This window comes from Electrophorus electricus, chromosome 4 (genome assembly GCF_013358815.1).
Source record: "Electrophorus electricus isolate fEleEle1 chromosome 4, fEleEle1.pri, whole genome shotgun sequence".
NCBI lineage: Eukaryota > Metazoa > Chordata > Actinopteri > Gymnotiformes > Gymnotidae > Electrophorus > Electrophorus electricus.
The window spans coordinates 25,569,132-25,581,678 of NC_049538.1; the positions used below are offsets into that span (position 1 = coordinate 25,569,132).

Below are 12,547 nucleotides of genomic sequence, written 5' to 3' on the forward strand. Positions count from 1 at the left end.
CTCCATCAAGGTTGATGACATGATTGATGTTGGAGTAAAAATAACTAACGACCAGAGCACGTAGCTGCAAGCCTCTCATCCCCCTAAGTCACCAAACATAAACACTCACACACACACTCACTTATGGCCTTGTCCTTCCAAACGTCAGCTTCCAAAGACTGCAGGGAGACACAGATCTGAGTGACAGTTACTTTTCTCTCTAAGGAGATTCAAGGTTACTTTTCTTTTTCTCTGAAATATTCTATACCCGCTAGTGATGTGTGAGGCGAATTATTCTCTTTTCTGAGCAGCTCTTAAGTGAGATTGAGATTGAAGATTGAACTGATTTTCCAGCATGAACAAATAAAAAAATATTTTCATCTATGCACAAAAACAAACTTGGTAAGCTATAAGCAATATATATATATATATGTGTGTGTGTGTGTGTGTGTGTGTGTGTGTGTGTGTGTGTGTGTGTGTGTGTGAGGCACTTCAAATGCTGTTAAGGCTGTATATTAATATTTGAATCTTAATGTTTCCATCACCTGCAATTCCATCACAGCCGTGCCCCGGCTGTTTTTGGTTTCCCCATCACAGCTCAACTCTGCTACGTGTGCTGATCTCATTTAGCAGGTAGATGCAGTGTGTCTGCGCAAATTCTGCCCCGCCCTCCGACTCCCTATTTTCATGATTCTCATTCACTAATGATTCTTTCATTCACCACCCAGTAGTTCTTCGAACTCAATCATACTCGTGACATTCGTGTAGTCTGTAAACAAATGTGACTCCCAAAAGCCATGGCATTGTAAGCAGCCATTTTGTGAATGTTTGCGGCTATTTGGAATGGCAAGAGTGTCTGTTATTTATTGTGTTTTTTTCACTGTTATTACAATTGGCCTGTATGGCATTGACTGGCAAAATATTGAGGTTATATCATATGCATTATCAATTAAAGTCAATTGTGAATGTAAAAGCTAGACTCCTATAAGGCCTTTTGTTTAAATATAACTTCTATCTTAGTCATACAAAGTAGCTGTTACATGGACAAAGTGATGTGAAACCATACATGTGAGATACTGCAGGAGTAGCCTGCTTGCAGAGTATACCAACTTTGGCTGAAGAATCAAATGCATAAAACTTTGTTTGGTTCTCTTATGGAGTAGTTTGAAAAACTGAATCAGTACAGCAAGTTGTATATGCTGTTCAAGAAGTTCCTACAAATCCTTGTAATCATAACATCAAATGTTTTGTTGGAATTTAGTCAAAAACCTGCTAAATCTGATTCAATATATAGTAATACACTGTCAGATACAGCCATAGCATTTTGCTGTATGTACTGATGGAGTCATTTCACATTTCACCTCAATAAAAGCCCAATGTCAGACAGATCAAGGGTTACTGTAAAAGTGACAAAACAACCTTTTAAACCATACTCAAGTATAAGTACAACACCCTGTGCACCATTTTGTGTGCTTTCAGTTCAAGTGTTGCCACAAAGTGGTTTCTTTTTCATGTCAGTGAAAAAGATTCTGAAATTATCTGAAATGTCCCACAAAGGTTTCAAAAAACATAAATTATTTTGTTATAGTTATGTTTTGTTTTTGTTTTTTGGGGGTTTTTTTTGGGGGGGGGGGTTGTTTTCATTGTATCTTTCTTAAATCCTCTGTAATTTTTAAATATCTGAGTATTATCTGAGATAATATCTAGCTATAAAAGACTCTTAAAGGTTTTTCTTTAGAGCTCAGATTGAATGGTAAATCAGTAGTCCAGCATCCAGAGTAGGGCAATTTTACAGGGTGCTAAAAAGTACAGAGGCAAAGTATCATCATTAGCCAGAAAAAGGTTCGATAATGATGTATAAGCCCCATATATACAAAGCCCCAGCCCCATAATTTTGTGGCAGATTTCAACAACCAGAATATTGGCTCCTATTTCAGTTTTTTTGGAGAGAGTCACAGAGTTCCAGAGGTTTTTGTGTCAAGAATTTCTTTGCCAGTTCAATTTATTTGCAGGGGTTGACAGGACCGCAGCATCGTAAAGCACATTTAACCACCATGGCTTGATGTCTAAGTAACATAAACACTGCATACCTCCTGATTTCTCTACTTCACACTGCTTGCTGCTCAATGGTATTAACTTTAGGCAAAGTCCCCGCTCTGAGGTCGCTCTCTGGCTCTTTCAATAGAAGCTTGTTTAATGCAGAGCTCCAAACTTACAAAGCCAGGAAGACGAATCTCCTTCCCCCACAAATCCCCATGTCCCTCCTCTCTCAGTCCCTGTGGGCTATTTATTTCTATTTTCCTTGAAATCCTATTAGAGTCTTTATTATACAGAGCAGCAACGAGAACACAATCCCACACTATAATGTATATTGATCTGGCTTTATGGCTCCTGCAATAAATATGACTGGAGATTCTACATAGTGCTCATTCATATTTCAACATACTGGCACGCATGTCAACATCATCAATGTGGGCCAAGTGACAAAAAAGAGGATAGCTGAGTGTGTGAATTGCACTCCATTTCAGAGTGCCTGACAAATGTTAATTGCAATAACCAATGAGAATGCAGAGTTAAAAGTTTAATTAATTAAAAGAACCAGTGGAAATATTGACATTTACAAAAGATGACACTACATTAGCAGAACCTAGGCTATTATTGTCATCATGGACCTTCAAACCCTTTAATTAGTTTCAAATTTGTCATGACAACCCAAGGTTTTGTTTGTTTTTAATTCACTATGTGACTGTGCGGTGGTCAAAGGTGTTGCCACGGTTTTCTAATTACAGTGTGCCCTTCGAATTTCAATTAACACTCACAGCCCATGTGAAGAGGAAATCACAGTCTTCCACCTAGTTTAAGTCCAACCTAACCTCTTGCACTCATATTCTTACAGGAAGCTCATCAAACTAGGAATGTATTCTATTATGATCATTACATTGTTTTAATCAAAGCATTTGTGCTTTCTTCTAAACATGACAGTCTGAACTTTAACATGCTATAGTCTATTTCATATAGTATGTTTTTATTTATTTTATTTATTGTTTTATATGTAGGCCAATTAATTCTTTTTTTTTCTCCACTTATCAGAAAATATTTCCAGCAAATTTAAATACATCAAAATACTAAATACCGCTTGAAATATGATGGATGTTAATGGAAAATGCATCCCACTTTGCTTTTTAATACATTAATTAACCTACTAAATTCTTATGTATGATCAAATACTATTATAAACTTGCAATGGTAAACCAAAACAAAGTGGGAGAAAAACAAATAAAAAGAAGATGATGCCCATGCCAGGCATTGTGTGTGAGTCCATGCTTGGCCACTTCTTCCTCCGACTCTGGCTCAGCTCCAACCCCTCTGTGTGTGGAGCTCTGCACAGCCTCACATCCAGAGGTGAGATATAACCAGCTTCACAGACTCTGGGTCTGTTCACAACAAGATGTGTGAAGCTGCTGGTCAGAAAAGATTATAACAAGGAAGACATTTTAGGGCAGTTTAAGATTTCAGAGGTTTAACCCGTACGATGTAGCTGAGCCTGAATTTATGGGGTGAAAAAAATTTACCTCCTGCACCTGTCACAGCAGTATTAAAAATATGCTTCTATAATATTTATCTGTGTTATCATGAACTGACACCTGGCTTTAGTAGTGCAGGGATTAGTCGTATGGCTGGGACATACGGTCATACGCTGTCCTTGACAGAGCTGTTGGGAAGGAAGGGTGGCAGATTTGCTCTGTCTATCATTGCTAAGCAAAGCGCAAGCCAATCAGTCATCTGCATGGTGATGTAACAGAACAGAGTGATTAGACTCTCTTTTCAAATACACTGGTGCACTCCACAGTGTGGTATGACTTGTGTTGTAGTGGCAGCAGGCTTCATAAACATGAGCATAGGCAGACTACAAATTCCCTTGGCATTTCTATGCAATCGGGGCGGAACTGACTACATTAAGAATTGGCTAATAGCTAGTCTTTATGCTACTCACTTTCAAAAGCAAGATCCCTTTACCATTGACAGGACCCCTTTACCTTTGACCCCTTTACCAAAGTAGTGTTCCAAAAGCCTTCCTTTTTTGTTGTTATGAACACTCACTGTTGCAAACTACATGAAAGGCCTAACCTTTTGTTGGCATCAGACTCTACATTGTTTTTTATGTTATTTTACTTAGTCTAATTTAAAACACACAGCTAAAACAAATGATAAGGTATATCCATATTCCAATAATGTATTTCAGTGATCATCCAGCACTAAGGTTGTCTGGTAGCAACAAAACTGTTTCGTTAAATACGGGAATTACCTTTAAGTTCAAAATACATTAAGCTAAAGATTGGCAAAAACAAACAAACAAACAAACAAAAACAATGGTGCACATAAAAATCAACAAACAATGGCTGTACTATAACTCAGCCCATGTCATGAGCAGATATGACCCCACTGAAGTCACATGAAGAGCTTCAGAAGACCAGGCTTAGACCCTTAGGTTGAAGCTTCTTATACGAGAAAAGCTTTTGGTAGCCTTGTTCAGTAGTAAGATTTCCCCCATCAAAATATAAAACTTGTTTTGTACTGAATTTATTTAAACATCACACAAAATGGTTTAAAAAATGTTTTGTCATCCCATCGCTATTTTTACTGACTTGATTCAAGAAATACTTTCCTTTTCATGATAGCAAGACTGACCTCATGGCCAAGTGCAACAAAGAGCATGGTAGATACCACTGGCTCTCCACTGCAAAATATGACAGATGAACAGAGTTGTAAGTACTGTGAAAACCAAAAACCTGACCTGCTGCCTTGAAAGATATAATGGAATTCAACAGCAAGTCTCAAATCCTGTTGCAAATTTAGTGCATCCCTTTTGAATATTGTATCATATGTGATGTGTTTAATAAATTATGCAGTTAGTAATTCTCCAACTAACTCCATATAAAAATGTACTAAACAGTCATTAGACATAAACAAGCTCTCACCAAAGGTCATTGTATAATTACTATTTAAATCTGATGGGATGTAGGAATTATTTCTTCCTTTCCTTTCCTTTCTTTTTTTTTCGTTTAAAACATTGTACAATGGTGTAGCACATAAAGGTTCTAACTTTAAAAAAAAAAAAATAAGTTGGCGAGAAATACAAGTCATTTCTCTGTTATACCTGTGCCTGTGAGTCATATACTGCTACAGTAACCCCCTCCTTCACAACCAGGGTTCAGGACATGGGCACAAAAAGTTGTGCTTGAAAATCTAAGAAAACAAGCATCCTTTAAAGTATGGAATCAATTTGTCTCAGCCCAATTGTTTCAATCACTACAGTACTTTCACCTGGCCAGTCTGAGTTGTTTACTTGTCTAACTAATAAAATGGGGAATAAGGTCCAACTATATAAACTTTCAGTGGAAAAAAGTACAGAAAACTATTACAGTGGGGTTCCATACATTGTAAAAAAAACATCCAAAATAAACTTAAATTCATCTTCAAAAGGCTTAGTGTTCGAAATGCCTCAAAGGAGTCATAGCCAGTTTTTAAATTAGAATTTAAATTATAATTATAATATAAATTATATATAAAGCTCAAAATATGCCTGCAGGATAACTGAAACATTACAAAAGTAGTATCACTGACAGTAATCATCATTCTAAACAACTAAATAAATTCAGTTGCCATAACAACGATAAAGCATCAATCCAAGGTCATTATTTATCCAAAGGCAGAACAGAATCCCATCACATTGCAGAGGTTGCACAGCAGGTAAGTATTACTGTCGTTGTCAAGGATATTAAGATTTACTATTAATAGCTAAGGTCTTAAAACACCTGCTCAGTTGACCATAGTGGCATCCGTCACTGCAGCAATGAGTGCCATGTCTGTCAATTTCTAATACAATATTATTATCACCAGAATATAGTGGATTAGCAATAACATATTGTATTATGTAGAGAAATTAAGCAGTATGATGTCCCAATGCTTGATTCATCTTGATATTTTTTTCCAACATACACCTGATATGTATTACTATGCAGCAGCATCTCATAATCTCTACTTTTAAGACTTGTATACCTATTTCACTTCAGGTTCTTTTCTGATCATGTGAAGGCAGGAGGCTGCCTCGAGTTCCCTGAATCAAAGCTGTAGTCAGAGAGAAGTTTTGGATCTCAGGAGAGAGATGCTGCAAGCATGCATGTGGAAATGTAAAGGCTTGACAGCTGAATCCATGTTCAACTAAAGGTCAGTCTCAAAGCTGAACCCAAAATCTTCTGGTTGTAAATTGCCAGTTTATACTCTAGGCAGGTCAGCATACATAAAGGGGCTAGTTTTAAGGGCACTTAGTTGTACTCATTTCTTTGATAAGTAATTGATGGTAACGGTCTCTCTCTCTCTCTCTCTCTCTCTCTCTCTCTCTCTCTCTCTCTCTCTCTCTCTATCTATCTATCTATATATATAGCTATATATATCTATATATATATATATATATATATATATATATATATATATATATATATATATATATATATATAGATATATATATATATAGAGAGAGAGAGAGAGAGAGAGATCGATAGAGAAAAATATTCATAATTGCAGTGAAGTACACAAGGTTTCCAGAGAAACAGTAGGTTTCAGCCAGCAGTTACCTGTAAAATGGTCAATGAGATTTCATGCCATGCTTTAAGACTGCATGTGGTCATTGATTGCTTTTCAACTGGAGTGCCCCATTACCATCAAAGCTAGCTATCACGCATTAACTAGCACAGTCAAATGTTCGCTAAGCCTTATTCAAGCCACCCCCTGCATAGTGAGGTAGGGGTTCTGAGGTAGGAAGTGCATTATTCTCAGTAATCAGCATGCTTCACCATACCCCTTAGAATACTAAGAATAAAATGTTCCATAGAGGCATGGTCTTAATTAGGTTTTACTAATATATTTATAGGGATCTAGCAGAGAGAGAGAGAGAGGTGGGAGAGAGAGAGAGGTAGTAAAAATTTTAAGAACTTTGTTTGAAGAGTTGATGAAGGACCTCTGTCCCAAACGTTATGTTTCTTTAGACCCCCTTGTGTATGACACTGAAATGTTGACTACCTCTACAACTTGAATTAGTTACTCCCAGGAATCTTATATCTCATACCCAGTGGGTGACCTTCAGTGTGTATACATTATTATTACATGAACTGTAAACCAAAACAATAACTGCCACCATACAGACAGATTTAATGAAGGTATAAAGGTAAATGATCCAGTTATTAGCTATTCTGTGTTAGAAAGAGGAATTTACTCTTCCTTAGTTCTTGTTTACTGTAGTTACTGTCTTTGCTAATTACATTTTGAATTGCTTCAAAGATTACTTGCATTGTAAATTATTAGAATTAAGTTTTTTCATCTTAAGAATAGTAAAGAACAAGATATGAAACTCATTCTCTCTCTCGCTCTGTGTGTGTGTGTGTGTGTGTGTGTGTGTGTGTGTGTGTGTGTGTGTGTGTGTGTGTAAATGTTTGCATTAAAAAAATAGATATCCTACTTCTTGGACTAATGTACTGAACAGAATTTCACTCTTTTGACCTGGTACATTAGGCTAGAATATTCCTGAAGATAACAAAGAAGACAATGATAAACTCTTTTCAACTACCTAATAATTGACTTTTTCTTCGCGCCAAACTCTTGAAGTAAGACGACGCTGGTATAAAAGATGAAAAGAAAGCATGATTTTATCCTCTTAAATAACCACTAATCCATTAAAATACCTTTATTTTGCAAGACTCGTTATTCCATACACCTTATCCTCTTTCCTCTGAGTCGTCTGTGCTGCATTATTGTATGCGCACGTACACATACGCACGCGCGCACACACGCACGCGCACACACACACACACACACACACGGAGAGAGAGAGAGAGAGAGAGAGAGAGAGAGAGAGAGAGAGAGAGAGAGAGAGAGAGAGAGAGAGAGAAAGGAACCGCTGCAACACACTGACATGCCAGTGCTCCAGTTGAGACAAAACTTGCTCACTTCCACGACTTGGTGCAGTTTCACCCGAGCCAAACGCCACAGCTACATTTCAATCAGTCTCAGCGCTGGATGAAAAAAGAACATCTCTTTCGTGTTTTCGTGGAGAAAAGTTGAGCCGATAACCCGCCTTTCCCCTATTCCTCCCTGTCTCTTCTGTCTCTCCCCAAACCGGATTACAATCCGGTAGCACACAGTCTGAGCTATGCCTAGTCTAATAGAGCTTTTTGCTATCACATACGAATATGTTGCGCTGGCCATTGCGTGACCGATATAAAATAAATAAATAAATAAATAAATAAAAAAACAACTAAAGGTGGTAAAGATGAACGTTTTCGCTTTGATTTTGCGCTTACCCGCTGTTGAAGCATAAAGCAGGGAGGAGAAGTAGGACGTAAACCGCTCCGATGAATTTCATAGCTTTGTCTTGCACTCCGCGTCTCTTTCTCGTTTCTCGATCGCTCGCTTTCCTCTCCCTCCTTCTGTCTCCTTATCCTTTGCTCGCTCGCACACTTTCCCTTGCGCACACGCGCGGTAACTCGGGCGCACACGCCGTGGCGGTCAGTTGCAGCTGTGAGCTGTGTGTGTGTGTGACTGAGAGTGTGAGACGAAGGCTGTTTGGCTTTAAATAAACACGGACAGATTTATTAATGGTTAGGGACAGGTGGGGGCGAGGATCTGGGAGGAAGATCGGAGGATGATTTGAGGTTGCGAAGTGATGTCAGCGCCAATTCAGCCAGTGGCTCTCGTGCTTTTTCTTTCTCTTATAGTGAGATGAATCCCTGGTGATGCAATTCCCCATGATATCAATCTGTCTGCAACATTACCGCCAGCCCCGAGAGAGGGCAGGGCGATTATCTGGGCACCAACCACACAGGGTCACTCCGCAAACACTAAATGAATCAATCTCCCAGGCGATTATGCTCTGATGGAAGGTTCATTAGTTTGACATGTTATTTTCTGTTGCCAATAAGAGTAATTGATATGACATTTCTTAGTTCTCTTACTCATATTGTGGGATTAGGTGTATAAGTAGACAATGATACATTTAATAGTCATCAATTTCCCTCACTTTATTTTTATCTTGTCCCTAATAGCCGGTCCAGAAATCCCTTCTTTGAAAGGCAAACGTTGTTTGGAGTTCTTTTGGTCATTTTAAGATTCAAATTGGTTTAATTGCAGAAAAAAATATATCTATATAATAATACTGCAGCGCAAATAGCTTTAAGCACAGTAAAATAATGTACTGAATATGAGAACAAGCAAAATGTATCAAATTACTCTTGATTGAACTGGGACACACATATCCATACAAAAAAGCATTTTCACACAACACCATATCTCTTCATCGAGAGTTATTTCCATTTGATTATGCCATGACATCTGTCTGCAAATTTATAACAGAGCGATTTTCTCTTTGTTAGTGGGTCTCTGAAAGCTTATGCATTGTTATTCATTTTTCTGTTGTTATGGTTACTCTTCCCTCTTCCCCAGTCTCTTTTTTTCCTTAGGGCATTAAAAACAAACTTAGTGTCAACAAAATCTTTTCCGTTTTTTGTTTTTTTTTGTCTACAAAGAGAATAACAGATATAGTGGTAATGCTGCCTTGGGGCATGGACAGATGTCCATTTCTGAGTATTGTATGATCAGAGCAGCAGAAATGGTAGAAGACTGCATGTGAAATGGAGGTCATGTAATAAAAGCATGATACATTCCTTTTATTAGGCCACTAACAGAGTGTGCAGTCTATTGTCTCTGTATTCTCCCCTCTGCACATATGCCCTTGTGACTCATTGCCTTTTGCATCTCATTTTAAAACTAACTATTCTACACATTGCCACTTCAGGGAGGGGCTTGGATGGAAAGCTTTTCTGGCCCATGGCACTGAGGTAGTGCACTGAGTATTCTCTTCAGTCTGCTCTAATCTGTCTCAATCAAATCTCAAGACAGTCATTCTGACTGAGCCACGGGCCACCTAACTGTGGTCAGCAAGAAGAGGAAATCAGCACTGTACATAGTAGAACTTACAAAATATGAGTGGTTCATTCCAAGTAAATATCTGTTGTGGCAGTGCCTGTGAAATGCACACTGGCTAAATGATCAAGTAATCTAAAATAAATAACAAAGCAAAATGAAATCCACGACATTTGATTTTTCAGACCAAAAATGATTAAATGGTACTCGGTTTCAAACTGTGTTTGCAAAGAAAACTGTGAACTGTTTGCGCTTCTCTCTGAGGACCTTTAAGTTGGGTTTTGTTGGTAATTCACTTAGGCAAAGATCACTTAACACTTGGTCAGCAATTGCCTCTCAGACAGAATTATACATGATATAAATGCTGAAGCTGGTTTGGTGATGCACATTAGGAAACAATAAATAATGGGAAACCTTTGAAGCTCAAAAATGCTTCCTGTTTTTAAGATGCTTGTGATGCTTCTTAAAATCTTAAGAAACAAAGCCTGCATTAACATGCATCTAAACCAATGGACATTTAAAACAATGGATGGACAGGATCTAAATGACTGTAATACTATCTGAGGCTATTTGACAGATTTGAAACAAACATTTTTCTTCAAATGAAATGTTAATCTCTTTTGTTTGCTGGACTTTTTAGAAGGTTTGACATTGCTATAGATGATCATGCTGCAAATTTGAAATATGTAAAATATAAAAAAGGACAGAAAGAGGCTTGTGGTACAGCTTGTTTTCCCCATAGCAGTTCTCTGACAATGATAACCCAATCATCAATGACAGAATGTGCTCTTCCATAGGCTGCACAAAAACAAACACAAAAGATGATAGTCCATCCACCCTTTTCTGCTTTCAGTTCTTTTTCTCTCAATCGTGGTCCTGAACAAGAAAATGTAAAAAAAATAGAGGATATATATATATATCCTCTATATATATATATATATATATATATATATATATATATATATATATATATATATATATAGTGTGTGTGTGTGTGTGTGTGTCACTTACACTACATTTTGTGACAAGTATTTCGAAAGTTTCTCTTACCTCTGTTTGGTTAAGGTCCATTTCCTGACCTAGACGTGTCAGAACTCATTTGAATTGGGCACACTCAAAATGTACACAAAATGTAACAACAAAACGATGGCATGTAAAACTTGCCTTGTCCTGACAAGAGGTGGAGAAGGTAAGATGCTACTTGTGAGATAGATATTAGTGAACGTACTGTTCAAAGAGATTTAAAAAAAGGAAAGGCATGATGCAATTGCGGAAATCATAATCCGATGTCTGGTAGCCGGGAGACATGAAACAATACCAGACAACATAAGGACATGACACATTGTGAAGTCAAGACACAGAGAACCATAGAGGCTAGGTAGTGTAAGTAAATTGCAAATTATATATATATATATATATATATATATATATCTTGGGGATATACATAAAGTGAGCAGGAACTATATCAAAAAAAACAAAAAAAAACAAACAAACAAAATGTCATGGTAACCACAGTGGAAAAGGGGGGAGATGTGACAAAAGCTTGGGCAATGGGATCTGTAAATGCTGTCAAAACAAACCACCACCATGAAAACAGCTGTGTTAACAGCAATTCTGACACATCAGTGTCAGTGACGGTTTCAAATGAATAAATCAGTTAACTAATTAAATTATATTCATTTCAGATACATAAACATAAGCTATTGAAGGGTTCAATGTACCTATAATATTAATTGCAGAAAACAAGCACCAATTAGAAACCAATTACTCTTCTTACTGCACAATTCAGAATTATTACTCACTGTTTTGTTGTAAAATTACATGCATCCCTGTCCATGAGAAGATTAATAATTCATTACTAAGAAAAAGTCAATGATCCATGCACATGGAATGCAAATTAAATTATTTCCACTATTGCAGCTATGAGAAATGTTACTATTTATCGATCGTTTATGCATTGAAGTTACCTGTGCATCTGTTGTATCAAAATTGAATCACAACCAGCCATTTGAGATGGTAAAATGAAGCCATTTATATTAATGCATATTCTACATTCCAGTTTCCTTAGTTCTCAACTACTCTGTCTAATATAGGTGACATGAACCTACAATAAGCTTCAGGCTGAAGCTTGAACCAATAACCCCTTTTGGTAGAGAGCTGGCTCAACTGCGGGCAGCTTTGCCTCCCCACAATTACTCATACTCCCCTCCCAACCCTCAGAGGCAGCCTTCCGACACAACCATTCATCCTAGCCACAGAAAACAAGAAGTACGCAATTTTGCCATGTGCAGAGTTGTACATAGAGGCTTCTTGCTGCATGCTGTGGGTTCATCACATATGCATGGGATTGAACATCACCAACACATTATAATAAATGTGGAATTAGAAGACATATACTACTTATTTAGTTTTAGCTAATATTTATTATCTGAGATCTGAGATCTGCAATCCAAAAAGCAAATCAGATATAAAGGGCTCTAATCATTACAGAAGATTAAAGAGAAAGTGATTAGTGTCAACCAATAGGCAAACAAATCAAACAATGTATTCACTACAAATGGAACAATAGCAAATGTCAGAAATGCTAGATATC

General features: G+C 37.3%; 1 protein-coding gene across 2 annotated transcripts in view; it reads right to left on the reverse strand.

Annotated features, from left to right (window-relative positions):
* Nucleotides 1–8,644, reverse strand: part of luzp2 (leucine zipper protein 2) — a 66,905-nt gene extending 58,261 nt beyond the window's left edge. Inside the window, exon 1 of one of the 2 annotated variants that reach the window (XM_026999580.2) lies at nucleotides 8,337–8,639. In XM_026999580.2, coding sequence (XP_026855381.2) covers nucleotides 8,337–8,398 — 62 coding nt within the window. In that variant the 5' untranslated portion in view covers nucleotides 8,399–8,639. Of the gene's footprint in view, nucleotides 1–8,336 lie in introns of both variants that reach the window. The other variant, XM_026999581.2, reaches the window with a different exon arrangement.
* Between the last annotated feature and the right edge of the window lie 3,903 nt (nucleotides 8,645–12,547).